The sequence below is a fragment of the Gracilinanus agilis genome, chromosome 6 (genome assembly GCF_016433145.1).
Source record: "Gracilinanus agilis isolate LMUSP501 chromosome 6, AgileGrace, whole genome shotgun sequence".
Taxonomy (NCBI): Eukaryota; Metazoa; Chordata; class Mammalia; order Didelphimorphia; family Didelphidae; genus Gracilinanus; species Gracilinanus agilis.
This window is the reverse complement of record NC_058135.1, coordinates 18,586,294-18,608,761: the sequence shown is the minus strand read 5'-3', so window position 1 is coordinate 18,608,761 and position 22,468 is coordinate 18,586,294. Positions and strand designations below refer to the sequence as shown.

General features: G+C 48.1%; 1 protein-coding gene across 1 annotated transcript in view; it reads left to right on the top strand.

Moving 5' to 3' along the window:
* PRAG1 (PEAK1 related, kinase-activating pseudokinase 1) overlaps positions 1–22,468 on the top strand; it is a 51,193-nt gene that overhangs the window by 12,595 nt on the left and 16,130 nt on the right. Inside the window, exon 3 of the mRNA XM_044680937.1 lies at positions 14,582–14,742. Within this exon, the coding sequence (XP_044536872.1) occupies positions 14,582–14,742 (161 nt within the window). The remainder of the gene's footprint in view (positions 1–14,581; positions 14,743–22,468) is intronic.

The following is a 22,468-nucleotide window of genomic DNA, read 5'->3' as shown; positions in this document are numbered from 1 at the left end:
CTTGAGGCAATAGGGAACTTCAGAAGACTTTTGAGCAGAGACGTGAAGTGGCCAGGCCTGGCCTTTAGGGAAGGTGATCGTGGTGGCTCTGTGGAGGTTGACTTATAGGGCCAAGACTAGAAGCAGAGAGGCCTTTATTACAATGGTCTTGGGGGGGATGAGGCTGGGAAGCTGAGTGGGGGCCAAAGGTAAGAGATGGCAACTTATTGGCTATGGAGGTGGGGTGCAGGGAAAAAGAGGAGAGACAAGAAGGACCAAGGTGTTGGGTGTGAGCCTCACTCAGTGCCTGAGAAGGCGATAGTGTCTAGAAATGGGCAAGTGTGGAGGAGGGGGTGAATTGACTGAGGAGAAAGGAGGAGTGTTGGGGGTGCCAGCAAAATAGCCTGGAGTCAGGAAGACCCAAGTTCAAATCCTGCCTCAGATGCTTCCTAGTTGTGTGACCTGGGCAGTAAATCATTTAAGCTTTGTCAGGAGGACCAGACAGGATCAGTGTGGATGGTCACTGTTATTGCTATGCAGACATAGCTGACCAGAGGAGAGCAGAATTGGCCAGGGGGCCTCCCCCAGGTCCCTGGATGCCCCACGCCACTCTCCCTGCCACATAAGCAATCCTGGCACACTTTAACATCCCTGTATTTAAGAGATCTTTGGCTCCCACAATGTCAGCTGAGAGGATCCTCAGAAGCCATCAAGGCTGATCCCCTCATTTTACAGAAGGGGAAATCGAGGCCTGGAGAAATGAGGTGACTTATGCAGGTAGGTAATAGGGAAGGGGAGGGAAAGGAACAAGCATTTATATAGCTCCTACACCGGGTCAGGCGTGATGGTCATCGTCACTGTCAGAGGCAGGATTTGATTGCGGCGCCTCTCCACAACTCCAGGGCCCACAAGGGACTTGAGTCCCATCCTCTCATTGACAGATGAATACTGACCCAGAGAGGTCCATGGGCAGAGCTGGGATTTGGATCCAGGCTAGGAAGGGGCTTCAGGTCGCATGTCTGTCTTCCTGCCCCTCATAAGAGAAAGGACGGAAACGCGACCTCCGTGCAGAGTGAAATGCGGCCCTGAGGACTTGGACCGAGGCTTTTAGGTCAGGAATGTTGGCCCCCCAGAAGCACGGCTGTCTGCCCTTCCCTCCTTCCCCAGCTCATCGTGGGCTGCCCGTGGGGTCTTCAGAGCGCCATTGATTCGGGAGTGGTGGGGTCACCTTCCGTGCGAATGTGGCGAGCCGAGGGGAGCTCGCTCGCTGTGAGGGCTGGGCAGCCCGCAGCATGGGCCAAGGAGCGCTTTGATGGCTCAATCCATAAGCAATTAAGGGCAAAGGAAATGGTGAGACACACTTCTGAGTAAGTTAGGTGGAGGGTGGAAGAGTTTCTATTGGGTCAATGGACCAGGGAATAAGAATTAATAAATGCTTGTTGATTGACTTGATTAATGTTCAACAGGCACTTGGTAATATTGGGCTGAGTTCACGGAGAAGCTCGGGCATAGGGCTGCCTTTATAGATCGGGGAGTGAGTCATCTCTGGGAGATTTATCTTGAGCTCAATTAGCTGATAAGGTGAGACAGACAGAGGCAGAGGAAGAGGAAGGTTTGGAAGGCCCAGGATAGAATGTTGGGGTCACTTAATGCTCTCACCAAGGCAGAAGGAAAACAGGAGAGAGCAGAGTCCAAAATCTAGAGGAGAGAAAGTACTAGGGAGGAGCCACAGGCTTCAGAGAAAATAATATCAACAGTAGTAATAACTACCATTTCTTTTTTTTTTTTTTTTAACCCTTAACTTCTGTGTATTGGCTCCAAGGCAGCAGAGTAGTAAGGGTAGGCAATGGGGGTCAAGTGACTTGCCCAGGGTCACCCAGCTGGGAAGTGGCTGAGGCCAGATTTGAACCCAGGACCTCCTGTCTCTAGGCCTGACTCTCAATACACTGAGCTACCCAGCTGCTCCACTAACTACCATTTCTATTATTATCAAAGGTTTGCAAATGCTGTCTGAATATTCTCTCATTTTCTTCTCACTACAAGCCCATAGTGAGAGAGGGGGGTGCTATTATTATCCTTATTTCACAGTTGAGGAAACTTAAGACAAACAGACGTGAATGACTTGCCCAGGGTCACTTGGTGTGATAAATATATAAACTATTATTGCAAATAAGAAAAAGATACCCCTTGCTCTCCAGGAGTTTACAGTCTACCAGGGGAGGAGCACATTCAAAAGGAAGCTGGAGAGGGGAAGGGAAGAGGATGCTGACCCAGGGCCACGATCAGACAGTAGAGAGAAAATCAAGTAGGACAGATACTTGAAGAGCAAATGAAGAGGTGGCTGGGATTTTGAGCCCACTATAAAGGGGGACTAGCTGGGGGGAGTTTATTGCTCCACCCTGCAGGCAGAGGGGCCAAAGCAGCTGATGATTGTGAGTGACCAAGCCGAAGGAATCTCCATGGTGAGGAGTTTTCTGGTGAGGACTTTATCCAGTGGAAAGATTGTGGTCAGTGAGTATCTGAGGCTGGATTTGAACTCAAGACCTTCTTGACTCCAAGTCCATCCACCAGGCCACCTAGAAGACAGTCAAGAAGGTCAGGAAAGATAAGGATTGAGAGAAGGCCATTGGATTTGGAGCAGAAGAGATCCCAGGCCAGAAAGAGCAGTTTCAGGGGAGTGATGAGGTCAGCAGAAGTGTTGAGAAATGAGGGTAAAGAGAAGGAGAGGGGGCAGTCATCAAGGGAAGGAGCTTGGCTTCAAGGGAAGAGAACTCCTCTCTTAGAGCCCAGGAAAGTCAAATGGCCTGGCTCGTCACAGCTTTCCCAACACACTGAATTCTTGTACTTGTTTTCCCACAGCCCATCTGATATTGTTTTCCTTTTTGTCATCCTTGCTTAACTGAGAAGTGTGAGGTAGGATCTTTTTTTTCCTTTAACCCTTACTTTCTATCTTGGAATCAATGCTTAGTATCCATTCTCAAGCCAAAGAGTAATAAAGGCCCGGCAATTGGGATTAAGTGACTCACCCAGGGTCACCCAGCTAGGAAGTGTCTGAAGCCAGATTTGAACCCAGAACCTCCCATCTCCAGGCCTGGCTTTCAATCCACTGAGCCACCCTAGTTGCTCCTTTTCAGGTAGACTCGAACGGTTGCTTCAGTTTATATCTCTGCAATTATCTGTGATTCCCAGCATTTTTCAGGGTTTAGATGGCTTGGTTTACGTCCTTTAGGAACTGCCCGTTCATATCCTTAGAACACATGTCCATCGGGGAAATGAATTAGAATCAGTTCCTGTATATTTTGAAAACGAGACCTTTGTCAGAGCTGCTGCCAAGATCCTTCCCTCCCTCCCAACTGCTTCCCTCTGCTCTTATGCGTTGCATTTGTTTGTGCTGAGCCTTTTTTTATGCCCAAGTCATGGATTAGTTAGTGCTTGTCTGCTGTGCGGGTGTAGGGCTGTCTGAGTGCAATTTCTGCCCTTCCTGTAGTTTTGCCAAGTGGTGAGTCCTGACCCCAGGACCCGGTGGTCCAGCACTAGGCCGCTGGGTTCCTTCGTGCCGTGTGCCTAGTCTGGTCTGCTCAACCACCTGTTTCCTAACCGGGACCAAATCCTTATGATGATGATTGCTTTGTATTATAGGTGGAGGTCTGCTATTGCCCACTTTTTTCATTATCTCCCTTGAGATTCTTGACCTTTGGTTCCTCTAGATGAATTTTGGAATTAACTTTTCTAGCTCCATAAAACAACCCTTTGGTAATTTGGTTAGTATGGCCCTCAGTAAAGTAAATTAATTTAGATAATGTCATTTTTATGATATTGGCTTAACCTACCCATAAGCAATTAATATCTCACCAATAATTTACCTCTGACTCGATTTCGGTAAAGAGTGTATCTCTGTAAAGAGACAAACAAGGAACTGATTCAAATTTATAAGAATAGCAGCCTTTCCCTGATTGATAAATGCTCTAAGGTTTGAACAGGCAGGTCTTAAGGGATGTAACCCATTTGGGAAGTAGACTCCTAAGCTTTTTTATGCTGTCGACAATTATTTTATATTCAAATTTTCATTTATTAATTTTTGTTATTAAATATTTTAAATTTCTCTTTCTCTTGCTGCCGAGTTTTATTGGTATGATACAGAAATGCTGTTGATTCAGGTAGTTCTTATTTAGTTAGTGAATTGTTTATTCATTTATTCCCTTCTTTTTAGACTTTTCTTGTTCCTTGGGATCCTTTGCTTTTTTGGCCATCATAAAGCCCTGGCTTCCCCCACTTGACACTTTACCATCTGAGAAGCCCCAAACTCCTCGCTTCTTTAGGCTCCTCCAATTCCCTGACTTCTGAGTCCTTCACTTCCAGCTCACTGGGCTTGTAACCCCACCGGCCTCACTCTTCACAGGGCTCCACTTCCTTCATCAAAACCATTACAGATGCTTAGGGGCAGCTCTGGCACAGTGGCCAGAGCACCAGGCCTGGAATCAGGAGGGTCTGGGTTCAGATTCGACCTCAGGCAGGTCTTAGCTACGTGACCATGGGCAAACCACTTACCCCATTTGCCTAGTTCTTGCCCTTCTGTCCTAGAGTTGTTCATTAGGATTTAAAAAAATAATTACTGCTGATCATTCCGTCTCTGCCTATGTCTCACCCCTCCTCAGCCTGCTCTAAGGATCCCTCTACCCTTCAGTATTTTCTCAGGCTTTTCCCTGACGCAAGCTTGGACTGGCTCTCCCTGAACTTCTATCCGAGGGCAGGCACTCATCACTGCTGGCCTGGACCCTGGCAGTGGCCTCCTAACTGACCCTCTCTCACCTCCTCCCCGCATCTGCCAGTCATTCCCCTGAAGCCGGGCTCTGATGGGTCGTTCTTGTTCTCAGTAAACCCCAGTGCCTCCCTATTCTTTTTGGCATTTAAAACCCTTTGTAATTCGGACCCTGCCCAAATTCCCACCTTCTCCTACTTCTGTGCTCCACAGTCCAGCCAGCTGGGCCTGTTTGCCGTTCTGACCATATGACCCTCATCTCCTGTCTCAGTGCCCCTGCCTAGAACGCCGTCCTTGCCTGTCTACGTGGGTCCCTTATTTGTTTGGCTCAGACACTGCCTGTAGCCTCTCCCATGACCCCCAGCACTGCCCTCTCCTTATTTGTTATCTTGTCAGCACGTGCTTTTCTCTGTCCATGCTGACTCCCCACCGGGACAGAAGCTCTCCAAGAGCACGGACTGCTTCATTTTTGTCTCAGGACCACCCCGTGTCTAACCTCGTGTCTAGCACACCAGACACATGCTAGCCGACCGAAGGATTTGTAGTTTATGCTGAAGGTAAAAGGGAATCTCCAAAGTTTTTAAAAATTTATTTATAACATTTGTTTCTTTTTAAATTCAAGTTCCAAATTCTCTTCTTCCCTCCTACCCTTCCAAATAATATTGATTATACATGTAAAATCTTAAATCTTTTGCAAAACATTTCCAAATTAACCACATTGGAAGAAAAGCAAGAAAATTAAGTGAGAAAATCCTATTTCAGTTTATGCCTCAGTTCATCATTTCTTTCCCTGGAGGCAGATAACATTTTTTCATCATGAATCCTTTAGAATTATCTTGGATCATGGTATTGATCAGAGAAGTAGCCATCTTATTCATAGCCAATCATCATAACAACATTGTTACTGGGCACAGTGATCTCCCGGTTCTTCTTCATCTTCAGTCATTTCATTTAAGTCTTTCCAGGTTTTTCTTTCTTTCTTTTTTTTTGGTTTGAGATTTTATTTTTTAGGAAAATTTTCCATAGTTACATGATTCATGTTCTTACTCTCCCCTTCACCCCCACCCCATCACCCCCCCATGGCCGATGCACATTCCACTGGTTTTTACATGTGTCATTGATCAAGACCTATTTCCAAATTGTTGATAGTTGCATTGGGGTGGTCATTTAGAGTCTACATCCTCAATCATGTCCGCTTCAACCCATGTGTTCAAGCAGTTGTTTTTCTTCTGTTTCCACTCCTGCAGTCCTTCCTCTGAATGTAGGTATCATCTTTACCATAAATCCCTCAGAGCTGTCCTGTGTCATTGCATTGCTGCTGGTACAGAAGTCCATTACATTCGATTCTACCATAATATATCAGTCTCTGTGTACAATGTTCTTCTGGCTCTGCTCCTTTCACTCTGCATCAGTTCCTGGAGGTCTTTCCAGTTCACATGGAATTCCTCCAGTTTATTATTCCTTTGAGCACAATAGTATTCCATCACCAGCATATACCACAGTTTGTTCAGCCATTCCCCAATTGAAGGACATACCCTCGTTTTCCAGTTTTTTGCCACCAAAGAGTGGGGCTATTAATATTTTTGTATAAGTCTTTTTGAGGTTTTTCTGAAAGCATCCTGCTTGTCATTTCTTATATCACAATAGTATTCCTTCACAATCATATGCCACCACTTGTTCAACCATTCCCCAATTGATGGTGCTCCCCTCTAGTTCCAATTCTTTGTCACCCCAAAAGAATGACTATCAATATTTTTGCACATATAGGTTTTTTTTTCCTTTTTGCTTTTTTTTTTAACTCTAGGTTATAGACTTAGTAGTGGTATTAGTGAGTCAAAAGGTATGCAGTTTTATAAACTTTGAGGCATAGTTCCAGATTGTTCTCCAGAATGTTGTATCTGTTCACAACTCCACCAACAGTGTAATAGTGTCCCGATTTTCCCACATCTCCATTGTCATTTTTCTTTTCTGTCATGTTAGCTGATAAATATGAGGTGGTACCTCAGTTGTTTTAATTTGCATTTCTCTAATTAAGAGTGATTTAAGAATATTTTTTCACATGACTAGAGATAACTTTGATTTCTTTTTTCTGAAAGCTGCCTCGTTATTCTTTGACCATTTATCAATTGGGGAATGACTTTTTAAATTAAATTAAATTAATTTTTTTTTATAAATTTGGTTTAGTTCCCTATATATTTGAGAAATGAAGCCCTTATCAGAGAAACTTAAAAAAAGCTTGATATTACTTCATTGTCTATGGTACCTTTTTGAAAAATGTAGTTTCCCTGATTATCTCTTTCAATTAAGTCCATTTTTTCTTTTACTTTGTCTGAGATCATGCTTGCTATCCTTGCTTTTTAAAAAAAATTCATTTGAAGCATATTAGATTTTGCTCCAGCCCTTTATTTTAACTGTGTTTCATTCTATTTCAAGTCTTTTTCTTACAAACAATATATTGTAGGATTCTGGTTTCTAATCCATTCCGTTTTTTACTTCCATTTTATAAATAAACTCATCCCCTTCACAATTCACAGATATGATTACTAAATATATTTCTCATCATCCTAGTTTTATGTTTATTCTCTCTTTTTATCATGTCCTTCCAAAAGTCTATTTTAGTTTTGATCATTATCTCCCTTAATCCATATCTCCTCCCCTTAATCATCTCTTCCCTTTCTTTTATCTTTCCCTCCTATCTCCTTATTAGGTAAAATTGATTCCTATAGCCAACTGAGTGTGTGTGTGTGTGTGTATATATATATATATATATATATATATATATATATATATATTTTTTTTTTTTTTTTTTTTTCCCTCCTAATTCCAGTGAGGGTGAGGTTCAAGAATTACCTGCCATTGGGGGCAGCTGGGTAGCTCAGTGGATTGAGTCAGGCCTAGAGACGGGAGGTCCTGGGTTCAAATCTGGCCTCAGACACTTCCCAACTGTGTGACCCTGGGCAAGTCACTTGCCCCCTCATTGCCTACCCTTACCACTCTTCCACCTAGGAACCAATGCACAGAAGTTAAGGGTTTAAAAAAAAATAATTACCTAACATTTTCCCTTCCACTATAAAAGTTTCCTTGTGTATCTCTTGGATTTCCCTCCATTCTGCCTTTCTCTTTCCTCTCTTCTCAGTGCATCCCTCTTTCTTTTCCTTTCATTTTTTGGGGAGAGAGGGAACCATTCCAACACAATTAACTCACTCACACTCATGCCCTCTGTCTATCTAGACTCTTAACTACCCTAAAATTTTTTTTTCTCATGGGAAAGTAAATAGTTTGAACATATTAAGTCTTTTATGAGTTCCCTTTCATTTTTATTTTTTTGTTTCTCTTGTGTTTTGTGTATGAATGCCATATTTTCTATTCAACTCTGATCTTTTCATCAGGAATGCTTGAAAGTCTTCAATTTCATTAAATGTTTGTTTTTTTTCTCTGAAGGATATTCAGGATTTCTAGTTTGTCATCTTAGCTCCTTTGTCTTCTAGAATATCATATTCCAAGCCACCTAGGCTTTTAATGTGGAAGCCACTAAATCCTGTGTAATCATGACTGTGGCTCCATGATAAGTGAATTGTTTCTTTCTGGCTGTTTGTATTATTTTCTTCCTGACCTGGGAGCTCTGGAATTTGACTGTAATATTCCCAAGAGTTTTCATTTTGGAATCTCGGTAGGTTATCAGTGGATTCTTTCTCTTTCTATTTTTACCCTCAGAATCTAATATCAGGACAGTTTTCCTATATAATTTCTCTTAATATGATGTCTAGGCCTTTTTTTGGTCATGACTTTCAGTTAATCTGATGATTCTCAAATGATTTCTCTTCAGTATATTTTCTAGGCTTGTTTGTTCAATGAAAGGTTTTACATTATCTTTTTTTATTCTTTTATTCCTTTTATTGTTTCTTGATGTCTTATAGATTCATTAGTTTCCTCTTGCCCAATTTTGATTTTTAAGGGATTATTTTCTTTAGTATTTTGTGCTTTTTTTTAAACCAAGTTGTTCATTCTTCTTTAGTAATTTTCTTGCACCACTTTCGTTTCTTTTCCCAATTTTCCTCTGCCTTTTTTATCTCGTTTATTATTGGTTGTTTTTTTTTTAAACTCTTACCTTTTATCTTAGTATCAATTCTAAGATAGAATAAACAGCAAGGGCTAGGCAAACTAGGTTAAACGACTTCCCCAGGCTTGGAGCATGCCTAGTTTACTAAATTTGCCACACAACTAGGAAGTGTCTGAGACCAGTTTTAAACCCAGGTTGTTCTGACTCCAGGCTGGCACTATCCACTGCGCTATCCAAATGTCCCTCTTTCTTTAACTTTTCCAGACATTCCTGTTGAGCTTGTGCCCAGTGAACATTTTTCTTTGAAGCTTTGCTTGTAGCTGTTTTCACATTGTCATCTTCTGAGTTTGTGTCTTGATCTTCCCTGGATCCATAGTAACTTTTTAGAATTAAGTTGTTTTGGGATTTTTAAAAATTGTTTGCTTGTTTCTATTTCTTGACTTTACACTTTATGTTAAAGTTGGGCTTTGCTCACCTGTAGGGTGGGGAGGCACTGTCCTGAGCTCTGGATTTTTTATGCTACATTTTTCAGAGCTATTTCTGGGGGTCTTTGGTGTTTCCGAGGTCATGTCATCCTGGGAGAGGGGTGGTCATTGCTCTTCTGGTCTTCAGTCTGGTCTTTACCCAGGAAGGGCCTTTGCTCCCCTAAAGCCACAAGTGTCTGACCTTAGAACTGTAATCAGGACTCCTGCTTCCTTGTTACTGACCCTCATGGCTCTTCATCCTGGAACTGTGACCCAGAATTGCTTGTGGGCAATTGAATTGCCAATTAGAGCCAGTTGCAATCAATGCCAAAAACGGGCCCTCATAATCTCTTTCTGACCAGTTGTTTGACCGCCTCCCCCACCATGCTGCCTCTGTGTTGAGAGCTCCCCAAATTGCTATGGCTGCTGCTGCAGTTGCTGCCTCTAAGAACATTGCTGGTGCTGCCGTACACTGTGGGATGGCCCCCACCCCAGCTCCAGGACACAGATCTTTCCTGCCCATCTCCCAAGCTGTCATAGGCTGGAAAAATGCCTTACTCTGAAGTTTTGTTGGCTCTACTGGGCCAAACTTTGGTTGAGGAGTTAAAGTTGGTTGGAGCGCCGTGTTGAGAGCTGCGTCACTGCCTCTCTCGCAGCTTCTTGGGAAGTGGCGCAGTCCGGTCGGTGTTTTAAGAGCCACCCTTTGGCTCTGCCCTGTGGCGTCACTCAGACAGTAAATGCAAAGCAGTCCAGAGGAGAAGGAGCAGGAGGCCACCCGACCGGCAGCATTTGCCCAGCAAAGTCCCGCAAAGGTGCCATGGGCTGGATTGCCCCAGGATGGTCACGCTGGGCACCTGCGAGCAAAGGCACTCGCTTGCCAGTTGGCAAACAAGGGTGTGTTATGCACCCGCTATGTGCCAGGCCCTGCACTAGGCCCTGGACTAGCCCCACAGGGGGGACGTGCAGTACTCTGAGGCTGGGGACGTAGAGGCCGAAGGGGTAGAGCCAGCCTCAGAGCTGTGCACCAGAGGAAGGGTAAGAACTGGAGCATCAGAGAAGAGAAAAAAGGAAGGTGTTCTAGGGAAGTCTGACAAGAAGCACGCGCCCTTCGGGAGCAGAGTTGTTGGCTTTGGGTTGGGGACGAAGCCCAAGGAGGGCTGGAGAGGTAGGGTGGAGGCCCGGCCTTTTTAGTATTTGGAAGTCTGAAGGGGTTTTGAGCAGAGGTCTGAGAGATCCAGACCGGAGTGCATGGAAGATGAGAGGAGGAGGCCGTGTTTGAGCCGGCCCTCCAAGGATGGGTGCCTCCTGGCTAGGAGAGGAGGGAGGCCGTCCTTCCCGAGCGAGGAAGCCAAAAGCCTACCTAGACCCCCTGAGCGCTCCGAATCGGCTCCTTCCTCCCAAGGGTGCCGCCCAGATGAAGAAGGCGATGCTCTCGTGGCCCGTTTACAGCCAGAGTTTTTGAAAAAGTCCTGCCCCAACCATATAGCAGTCTGGCCTGGACGGGCCTCTCGTGAGGGCCGATTGGGACGGACAAGCCAGGCGGCCGGCAGGATGGTCGGAAGACTGCCTGCAGGAGGGAGACTGAAGTGGTTTCGAGTCGGCCAAAGTGAAGGGGAGTCAAAGAGCTGCCGGGCGGAAGGCTGAGCTAGCTTTTGTGGGTCAGTAGAATAAAGCACGTGGAGTTAAAGGGCAGGCCCAGAGAGGCTGAGGGGTCTCGCAGGGAGCTATGGCAGGTTCTAGAGCAAAGGGAGGCCCTTGGGGTGCTGGCCTCCTATTTTATAGGGCTGGATTTTACTTTTCTTTGCTTCCCCCACACTCAGCGGTGTCTGGCACAGGGCAGACAATCAGTGTTTTCTGAATGTCGGCCCTCGTTTAGAATCGTGCCGGAGGCAGGAAGAGAGGGTACAGAGCTGTTCCAAGCCGGGCAGCTAAGGAAGAATGAAGGAGGCATTTATAAGGCCTCGTTCTGGGTCCCTCCTTGTTCGCCCAGTGACGGCGAGGGTGGCAGGAGTCTGTCTGTCACAGCACACTGAAGGGCCTGTCCGGAGAGGTCCGGCCCCCATAGGGAGATGTGGGTCCCGCAGGCAGGCACGAGAGGAAGTGCCTTCTATAGCAGGGGCCGGGAGAGGAGCTGCCTGTCACCTGCCAGCGGCCGGCATCGAGGATGGTAAGAGGCCTGCGCTTCCTGCACCCTCCGCGCTCGGGGGCCGCGGTGGAAGTGGGGCCACAAATGCAAAAGGGAGACTCCCGGTTTGGCACCGGCCCATTAGGCCATGTGCGTCCCTGCGGGCACCCAGGCCGGGGCTCGCGGCTCTGCCCCGGGCCCAGCAGGCGTGCGAGGGGCCGGAGCGGGGCCCTGAGAGCACCGCCGTGTGCCCTGTTGGAGCCAGGCCTGGAAGGCCCAGACAGGGCTGCTGAGCCCTGCACACTGCACCCTGGGTGGCTCGCCAGGCTCGGCGGTATTTTTAGCTGTGGTTTGTTCCTGAGAATGAATGAGGAAGTTGAGCAGATGGCCCTTCTTCCTGCCGGCCTTCGCTTTTTCTGGCTTTCTCAGTAGCCATCCAGTCTGGGGCAGGCTGCTCCCAGCCACCCCCCCAAGCACAATAGGGGGAAAACCCCATTCAAGGCACTGGTCCGCAGCAGCTGCCACAGCGGCCCAGAGAAGGATGTCTGCCGGGCCAGGGGATTTCTGCCACTCACCTCTCCCAAGGTCCGTCCGGTGGGCCCAGAGCCAACCAGAGGCAGGGAAGGAAGTCTGAGTGGAAGCCAGCCATGGGCAGAAGCAGGAGGAGTGGGAGGGAAATGGGGGGGGAGTGGTCTGAGGGAGGCCCCTTCCTCTGTGTCAGGGCCCACCCCAAGAGGGGAGAAGAGTAACCGGCCAGTGGCTGCTGTTGGAATGACTCCTGAGAAAGCCCAGCAAGCTTCCTGCCTCATCCACTGGCCCCCCGGCTTGGTCAGGGGCCTTGAGGTTAGTTTGGCTCAGTTTTGTTCATTGGTTTTTGTTGTGGCTGATTGAAAGGTGGATAAATATGATCCATGGTCAGCGGAATGATGGCCCCGATTTCCTTGTCGAGGGAAGGTATAGAGAGCACGTCCCTCCAGGTGTCCCTGTAAGTAAATTGGAATCATGTCCCCAACTTATAGATACAAGCTTGACTGTCAGCGGTCACAGAACGTGTCCAGTCGCTCTTCACTGTAAGCTGGAGTAAATGGACCATTACACAGATGAGAAAACCGAGGCCCAGGGAGATGTGACTTCCCCAGGGTCACCAGGGCAGGGTTTGAACCAGAGTCGGGGCCAGGCTTCTTTCTACTCGACGTGCCCAAGATCACAAAGCTGGCTAAGTCTGAGCGAGGAAGGAGGGCAAGAAGAATGAATGAAAGCGAGCCTTCCTTAAGGGTTTCCTTTAGGCTAATCCCTGTGCTGAGTTCTGGGGTTACAGATGCCAAAGCAAAGACAGGCCCTGCTCTCGGGGAGGTTACTTGTTACTGGGGGGATGGCTGGTGAGAGGCCTGTCAGCCGGAGCCACAGCTGGCTGGCTCGCTTCGCTCCCGGGTTAGGGTCCCCGGAAGGAGAGGGAGGCTTGTAAGGAGGCCCAAACCCCTCCTTTTCCCCGTTCACTGAATTGCCAATTCCCTGCCCCTGGTGGTCTGCAAGCCCCGCCCTGGGGATGTGGGGGATGTGGGGGATGTGGGGGATGCGGGCCTCCCTCTGCGGCTCTAATGGATCTCATCCAGTCGGGTTGATTTAGAGCTCCCCAGGGCGGGAATGGGCCCGGGGGTGAGTCACACAAAGGCCAGGTGCCTCCTCGAGGCCAGGCCGCAGCAGGCCTTTCTCTTCAGGTCCTGGTTGGTCTGGAGGGGTCCCCCAAGGCCGCAGTCACATCCGAGGTTTGGGGTCCTCCCAACAGCCCCGGACCCTGCCCAGACTCAGAGCCTGGAAGAGAGGCGGGTCCCCTCCTCCCCCTCCCCGCACGTGCTCCCACACTCACGTGCACACTCGCACTCGCCCCCGCGTGCCCCCTCCCAGACAGAGCGGTGCGCGCCTCCCCGCCGGCTGTGGCAGTGAAGTCAGGGCAGCTGAGACGATTGCCTGACCAAGAAGGCCCCCATGATGGTGGCAAAGGGGGGCACCCGGGCTTCACCCCATCTAGCCATCTCCACTGGGGTGCCCTGGGTGCCCCCGGAGACGCCGGGGCTCTGTCTGCCGAATCCAGGCCCGGCTGTCCCCGGGAGGGCTCGGCGCCTGCCCGTTCCCGCTGCCGCCCGGGCACACGCGGGCCCATTTTCACAGCGTGGTGGTCAGGGTAGAGATGGTCCCCCCAGGCTTCTCCGAGGGCAGCCCCTTCATGGCCGCCGCGTATCCGGCCAGTCCCTCACACTGGGCTTCATTTCTAGTTGGAAGCCATGACGGACGGCTGCGAGGCCCAGGCTAGCCGCAGCCGGCCTCGTCCCCCGCGCTGGCGCCTGGATTGGCTCCTCGCTTCCTCCCTTGTCACGGGAGGACTAGAAGAGAGCCGGGCCTTGTGACGTCGATGGCGGGCTCCCCCGCGGGGCCATGGGACACCCTTTCGCTTGGTAGGGGTTCCCCGGGCGGGGCTCTACGACTCCCCCCGGGGCCGCCGAGGTCCGCCAAGCTGAACCTCTTTTGTCCCCTTCCTGGGTGCACCTGTGGCTGCGGCCCTGCCCGGCTTCCCGGCTCACGGGCCTCCCTTGGCCGGGGCCTCCGGCCTTCGCTTTCCTGGGCTCCTCCGCCTGTGGGTGCCGCGCCCGCAGCCGCAGCTCCCCGTCCTGGTGCGAGCGTGCCTGTTCCCCGGGAGGACGGGCCCAGGCTCTGGGGTATCCGGAGAGCTAGAAAGCGGGATGGTGACCCCCGGGACAGCTGAAAATGGAAGCAGGCGTGCGCCCGGCGGCCCCCAGCGGAGGAGGGGTGGCAGGGTTTGCTGGCCGGAGGATTCCTGGGAGGATTCCGGGACGGCTGGGGAAGGGGCCGTTGCAGGGTCCAGACGAGAAGCGGCGCTCCCCGGGCCGGCCAGGCTCCCTCAGGAGGGCAGCGAGCGCTGCCCAGGAGCAGGCCGCCTGCGGGGCTCAGGGCTAGCCTCGCTTTAGCAAGTTCGGACGAGGTTCTCGTGGTTGTGCGGCGTAGAAGAGGGAAGCCATTTGTTCTCTTTGGCGCCGCGGCAGAACCTGGAGCAACGGGGAGAGAGGCAGAAGGGTGGGTGGAGGCCCGATGCCAGGGGAAGGGGCTGCCCCTCCTGCCCCCGCCCAGACCCCCCCCAGGGGACTAAAGGGCTTGCTCTGTCACCTTCTCTTTTCCAGGCATCTCCTCAGAATGAACAAAAGCAGCCCTGACCTGGAACAGGCCAGCCACGGCGGGGCGGAAAGCCTCGGCCCCCCCAGGTTCGGCGGACTCCGGGCTCACTTCATCGCCGGCTCCACGGACAGCCTGACGTCCGACTCGCAGAGCTGCAGTGAGGGAGGTAAGCGGCCCCCACGCACGTCCGCGCGTCCAGACCCGGGAGGGAGGGGGCCGGCTTCTGGCAGCCCGGCGCGGCGTGGCTCACGGGGAGGCCGGACTTAGGCCACAAATCCCGCTTTCACCACTTCCCTTAGAGAGGGCACGAAGAGCATGGCACAGGCCCCTTCCCTCGCCTCGATCCCAATCCCAGGGACCGCTGGGCAGTCTCGCAGAGTCCATCTCCATGAGTGAGTGAGTGGGCAGGGCGCAAGGATCACAAGGACAGCAGTGGGGTCCGAGGCAGCTCTGGGTCTGGAGTCTGAGGCTCCAAATTCAAATCCTCCCTTGATGCTTACAGCCCGGGTGACCCTGGCCAAGTCATTTCCTTTCTCGGGGCCTCTGTTCCCTTCTGTGTCATGCTGCTTATATGCCTCCTGTGGAAGCTGTGAAGAGGGTGCTCAGAGGGGTCAGATTTGGAGAAAACAGGACTGTGTGAGCCAGGCCAGAGCCGAGGGGCTCCCCCGGCTCACCACCCTCGCCCTAAATTCCAACATGGTTTTAGGGACTGATCCTGCACATACCCCTCTGCAGCACCTGGGGCAGGGGAGAGAGGAGGCGGCACGGTGTGGGTCCTGCTCTCTGTCGGGGAAAGGGGCCCGACAGGCCGGACGCCAGGCTTCGGGCACCGTTAGTCCTCCCCCCATCCCTCTTTGGCGTCCGAGCTTCACCTGAACGACTGGCCATTCGGCACTATGGAAAGAGCCGTTTGGGTTGAACGATGAGCGCGAGACGTTCTTTCCCGGGGAGTGTTAGCTACAGCGGGCAGAAGAGAGGGAGCACGACGCAGGGCGGTTTCTGAGGGTGGAGAGTCCGCTAGTACTGCTGGAGGTGGACGGAGAGCCCGAGAGGGGAGCCGTGGGGCGGGCGCATCGTGGGGGTGGGCACGGGCTGGCACAGGAGAGGGGATGGCAGAAGGCATTCTCCTGGGGTTCCCAGGGCCCCCCCCCCACTACTCCTCCTTTACGTTGGCTCCTCCTCTGTGCCTCCCTCGCTCACTGGCCCTCTTCTCCGATTTCCCCTGGTGGAAGGGATTCCAGTGGCCTCCCTGAGAACACAGCTGACCGACATCCACCCACCCTGTGCTTAAAATCCTCCAAGAAAGTGGGGACTGTCCCCCTGCCGGGTGGGGAAGCCCACTCCGCACTGGGGCAGCTTCTCCTGCCATCTGTCCTAACTCGGCTCCTCTGGGACTTGCACCCTCTGTTCCTGGCTCTGTTTTTCTGTGGCCAAGCAAAGCCCATCTGGTCCATGCTCCGCCTGGCAGCCCTTTCATCTGCTTAGAGACAGGCTCATTTCCCTGCCTCAGCCTTCCCTTCTCCAGCTAAACGTGCCCACTTTCTTCAACCCATCCTTGTATGATGTGAACTCAACCTAATACGTGGCACAAAGAACTGAGCCCATTTTCCAGATAAGATCAGATGGGGTTCAGCGAGGTGACTCAGTGGATTGAGAGGTAGGTCTAGAAATCCTGAGTTCAAAGGTGGCCTCAGACACTAGCTGTGTGACCCTGGGCAAGTCACTTAAACCTGTTTGCCTCAGTTTCCTCATTTGTAAAGTGGACTGAAGAAAGAAATAGCAATTCAGGGGGCAGCTGGGTGGCTCAGTGGATTGAGAGCCATACCTAGAGATGGGAGGTCCTGGGTTCAAATCTAGTCTTAGCCACTTCCCAGCTGTGTGACCCTGGGCAAGTCACTTAGGCCCCATTGTCCAGCCCTTATCACTCTTCTGCCTTGGAACCAAAAAGTATAGATGAGGGGAAGGGACAGTAGGATCATCACATCCTTTATTCCTGGAAGTTCAATTCATTTTTTTAGGCTGCCAGATTGCACCTACTCTGCTGACTCAGATTGAACTTGCAGTCCACTAAAACTCCCAAATCTTTTTCATAATTTAAAAAATCCCTAATTCATTATTTATTTATTTCTAGCATTCTTTTACAGAAGTTTTTTGAGTTTCAAATTTCCTCCCTCCCACCTATTGAGAAGGCAAGAAATGTGATCCTGATTTTACATGTGAAAAACGTATTTCCATATTTGCCACATTGTTTTAAAACAACAACAAGAAGAAAAAAATAGTAAGTGAAAAAATTGTGCTTCAGTCTGTACTCAGCTTCCATCAGTTCTCTGTGGAGGTGGAGAGTAGCATTTTTATCATGAGTCCCTCAGAATTGTCTTAGATTATTGTGTTGCTGAGAATAGCTGAGAAAAGCCATTCCGAGTTGAAAGTCGGACACTATTACCGTTACTGTATACCATGTTGTCCTGGTTCTGCTCACTTGTACATCTTCCCTGGTTTTTCTGAAAAATTTCCTCTCATCAATAGCCATTCTTCAGTCAGATGCTACCATTTGTTCAGCCATTCCCCTCAATTTCCAATTCTTTGTCACCACAAAGAGAGCTGCTAGAAATATTTTTGTACATATGAGTCCTCCTTTTTCTCCGATCTCTCTTTAGACATAGTGGTTTTGCTGGGTCAAAGGGTAAGCACAATTTTATAGCCCTTTGGGCTGGGCTCCAAATTATTCATCGAAATCACCCCAAATCTTTTTTTTTTTTTTTAAACCTTGGCCTTCTGTTTTAGCAATTTCTTCCGAATCTTTTTTGAAAGGATAAATCATTTTTGAAACAATAAACAATAATGTTTTTCGAAACACTTATATTTAGTGGAATTAGATTTTTGAACCCAAGGGTGAATTTGTCCAAATTTAATTTGATCTTCTTAATTTCAGCCCAATGTTACTTGCCTATTAAGCAAGATCTCTTTTCTATCTTGATTCTGCCATCCACTTTGTTAGCTCACCTTACCAACTCTGGGTCACCTGCACATTTCATAGGCATGCCGTCTGTCCCTTTTTCCAAGTCATTGACAAAAAAAGCCTTAGATGAAAAAAGGAGCAGAATAGCTAGGTAGCGCAAGGGGATAGAATTCTGGGCCTGAGGTCGGGAAGATCTGAGTTCATGTGACCTCAGATTCTTACTAGTTGGGCAAATCACTTAACTCATTTTGCCTCAGTTTCTTCATCTGTTAAAATGAGCTGAAGAAGGAAATGGCAAACCACTACAGCACTTTGCAAACCTTCAAAGTGCTCTATAAATGCTGGCTATTATCATGAGCTCTTCTTAATCCTGGCCCAAAAAAGGAAAGGCAGTTCAAATGGCATGACACGTGTTTGATAAAGGCAGGTTGACTCTTGGCCATCATGGCCTTCCTTTGTAGATGTTCTCCCCCTTTTCTTTTAGTGGTTATTGGCTCTAGCATGTTTCCTCTAATCCCAGGCAAGCTCGTTGGCCTGTCCTTTGCAGGTTCTGTTCAATATTATTATTATTATTATTATTATTATTATTATTATTATTATTATTATTATTATTATTATTATTATTAGCTGGCATTATTCGAGAGCCTGCCCTAGCCTGGGCACTGTGCCGAGCACTTTACAAACATGATCTCGTTCTCTTCCTTTTCTGAAACGAGCCCCTCCGTCATCCCATGATGCCTCTCCTTTTCCATGAACTTTCACATGTTCCTGACGGTGAGTGCGTTCTTTCGGGGCTAAGGACGTCGGGCATCAGGGCCAGAACACTTCCTTCAGGTCAGAAAAGACAGCAGCCCGGAGGACTCCCTGGCCGTGGGCTCCTCCACATTCCCACTGAGCAGCTCGGCCTTCTTCCTTTGGTCAGTTACCTCGTCCTCCCCAGCTGCCCAGAGCCCGGCTCCTGGCCTGGCTTCCCTACCGGCCCTGCCATTCTGGGCTACGGGCGACCTTCTCTAGTATCTGGCCCAGCTTCAGCTGATGAAACATTTCCCTCCCCGACACATTGTTACGGAGCTTGTCCATAAACTCACTCATTCATTCCCTTAAAAGTATTTAATTATGTGAGGCCGGAATTACAAGTGCCTCCAGGGCCCGAAGGACTGAAAACGCGCAGGGGCGCACAGAAGAATTTTAAGACTGGGTCCCCTCTACGGGGAGACACCAGACCTAGACACAGGAAACAGTTAAGCAACAATGTGGGGCATTGTGTGACTTCTAGCTGAAAGGGGAAGGAGGGAGGAGCCAGACATCCCAGGCTGGATGGGGGGACCTGGAGCTCGTGTGTATGGAGTTCCCCTAAAGGAGCAAAGTCAGTCCTGTGCGGGGCCTCAAGGCTGCTTCAAATCGACCCCCTCACCGCCTTTTTAAAAACTCCCAAACATCAAGTACCAAACGAGATAAGCATTTCCACATATGCAGCACCGTCAGAAAAGAGGCCTGATGATCTGCACCCTCCAAGGATACAGCCTTATTTCAAGGCTCCTGTGCTTTTGGTTGACATTTTTAGAAATGCTTCAAGGACCCTCGTCTTTTTTTTTTTTTTTTTTTTTAATGTATTTTGGTAAATATGATAAAAAGGCAGTTTGTTTTTCATATAGTTGTTCAGAGCATGCATTTCTTCCTTTGGGAATTGCCCACTCATATCCTATGACCATGCACCAATTTGGAATATGACTTTCAGGCTTAGGTATTTGAACCTGTGCTTTATCTAGCCTGGGAAATGAGACCTTTATTATAGAAACTTGCTGCACCCCCATTAAACATTTCCCACCTCATTTAACTGCATGATTTTTGTTTGCACAAAAACTTTCACGTTTTCTGCACAAAAACAGTCTGTTTTATCTTCTGATATTCCTTGTTTGGTCCTGAACTCTTCCCCTTGCTGGGGATCTGGTGGGTAATTTTGTCCCTGCCTCTCTACTTTGCTGCTTCTGTCTTCTCTACATTTCTTTATTAAATCTCAGTTGGTGAACTCAGTCACTTTGAGCTCCTCAAACCATCCCCTCCCCTCCCCCCCCAACTCTGTCATTACAATTGTTGCTTTTGTGTTCCAATTTCTTTCCTGGGCATCCCTATCCTGGCTGGGCTGATATTCCTTGTAGACTTTAAACCCAGGACTTCCTCCTTAACCTTTCTCTGAACTCTTTGAATCTTGTCTCCTTTCCAGAAATCCAAGATGCCTGTCAGACCTTGCCCAGATTCCTTTCTGTTACAAATTCTTTGAGGGAGCGTCACTCCCCTTCCCCCTAAACAGGTTCCCATCCTTTCTAACCACTCGGTTTTCATTTGTACACATCCTGGGTTTTTTCATATTTCTTTAAGCACCAGATTGTAGGGTTTTGATTTCTTATCCAATCTCCCCTTTCTCATTGGGTTGTTTAATCCATTTACATTGAAAGTTAAGAGTTTGATTTATATTTTCCTCTATACGGTTCTTCTGGGGGGAGGAGGGGGTGTCAGTTTTGATATCCCTTCTGTAAACACAGTACATTGTTCCTTCAGGGACTTTATTTTATTTTTAAGATAGCCCTGTTCCCACTGACTCTCTTCCCCTCACTCCTCTTATTTGTTATCCCTTCCCCATTAGGGCTTTGTTTATTGGTTCCTTTATCTCCTGCTTCTGTCTGGTTTTAGAATTCTTCTTCTCTCTTTTTCCTTTTTGGCTAGATTCCCTCTTCCTCTCCTTCACCTAGCCTTGTTCATTAGTTTAATTTTTTTTGCCTCTCTTTCCAAAAAGGATTTCTTTTTTTCTCTTCATTATCTATCCATTTTATCATTCTTTTTACACTAGAGTCTAGACCAGGGGTCGGCAACCTTTTTGGCTGTGAGAGCCATAAACGCCACATTTTTTAAAATGTAATTTCGTGAGAGCCGTACAGAGCTCACAGTGCCGCTCCTGTAACAGCGCCTGAAAAAAAATGGACTTTATGGCTCCTGCAGAAAGAGCCATATCTGGCCCTCAAAAGAGCCAGATGTCTAGACACTCATTCTCTGATTCATGTCCCTAATATTATTGTCTATCTCTTTTCTCTGTATTCCTCATATAGTCAAAACTTTCGGTGTTTCCAGGCATGCCCTTCCAGAGTCATTCTACCACAGCTTGTAGGGCCTGCCTGGTGGATGTTCTTTTCCATTGCACTCACTCCCAGAAAAATGCCACTTGCTGAAGTTGTCAGAGTGGATATTGACCCCTGGTAGGCCCCTAACCCTACCATGTCCCCAATTGTGGAGCCCTACAAAGCCTTTCCCAGTTACCTCTTTTTTAATTCATTTGCTTTAAAATCTCCTCCCTATGCCCATGCCATCCCACTCCCCCAGTTGTCAGTTGCCTCCAGGAATTCCAACTCTCTTCCTCCCAATGTAGGAAAAACAGATTTTTCAAGTACCAAATATCCCAAGCCATAGCCATACTGGTCACCATCTCCCTTTATAGACTATTTCCCTTATAGAAGAGTATTCATCAGTGGAACTCCCCTTCACACCCCTAAAGTTTCTCCTAGAGTTTCTTCTCTTTCTGAGACCATAAAGGTCACTTTCCCCTTATTGTGAGCCCTTTGATCCCAGTGCATAACACACTCTTTTCTCTCCTTTCCTTCACTTTTCTCTTCCCTGCCTTTTATGACAACCCCTAGATGTTGTTATGTGTTTCCCCAAAAACATTGATTTATCTGTAAGCAAGGTGTCACTAGTTTCTATCCATAATGCCCCCTGTGTGACTCTCCATGGTCACTTCCACCTGATTTCCACCTTCATCCCTATCTCCTTATATATATGTTCAGAAAGAATTTTTATTGGAGTTTCTCTGCTGTCACTCTGTGGCTGTGGCTGATCTTGTCCACTGTATATATTCACTTCTGCATTTCTGTTGTTTCAGGTGTTCAAGAAGCAACTAATTTCTTAGTTTCTGGTTTTCTTTCTTAAAATATTTAAAATTCTTCTTGATTATTGAATCTTTTGTTCTGGTGTGGTTAAGCTCACTTATGGAAGGCAGGTTCCCCTGGGCTGAGCTACATTGCTCTTTAGAACACCTGATTCCATTCCTTCCTGTGTTTTCTGGTGGATGCAGGATAATCTTTTGTCATTGGAATTTCCTTTCCTTTGTATTTAAAAGTCTTCTTCTTGGAGACCTCTAGACTCTATTGTTTCTCAGTTAAATTGTTAACTATAATCACTGTGTCTTGGAGTTTCCAACCTTGGGTTTTTTTTGTTTGTTTGTTGTATTTTGCTTTTGGAAGCAACCTGCAAATTCTGAAGATTGGAATTCCATTTTTTAATGTTCAGAAATTCTGAGTAGTTCTCTTGTATTATTTCCTGTATTGTTAAGGTTTTCTGTTTTGCCCTTTTCTTCTGGAAGACCTATGACCCTTAAGCTGTGTCTGTGTCTCCTATCTTTGAGATCAGTATGTTTGGCTTGCAGAGTGAGCACGTTTTTTCTTTTAATGCTGTTTTCTACTTTTCTTCTAGACTGCTATTGTTCTCTCTTTTGTTTCTTTGGTGAGCTTTGTCATTGCAGATTTAAGTTATTTCTATTCCATCCCATATTTTTGCTTTACTAGCCATAAATTCTGTTCTATGATTTCTCTTTTAAACTACTCAGAAATAGTATTATGCTCCTCAAATTCCATAGGTTCTCTGTCTCATTATGTTGGATCACTTTTCCTTTATTTTCGTTCTGTATCTATAGATGTCTGGACTTGTTTATTAGATCTGGTGGCCTTATTTCCTTCTATTCTAATATGATGGTTATTTGTTTTTGAAGTCTTTGAGATTTCTTCTTGGAATCCTGTACTTTCAGTCTGCATTCTCTCTCTCTCTCTCTCTCTCTCTCTCTCTCTCTCTCTCTCTCTCTCTCTCTCTCTCTCTCTCTCTCTCTCTT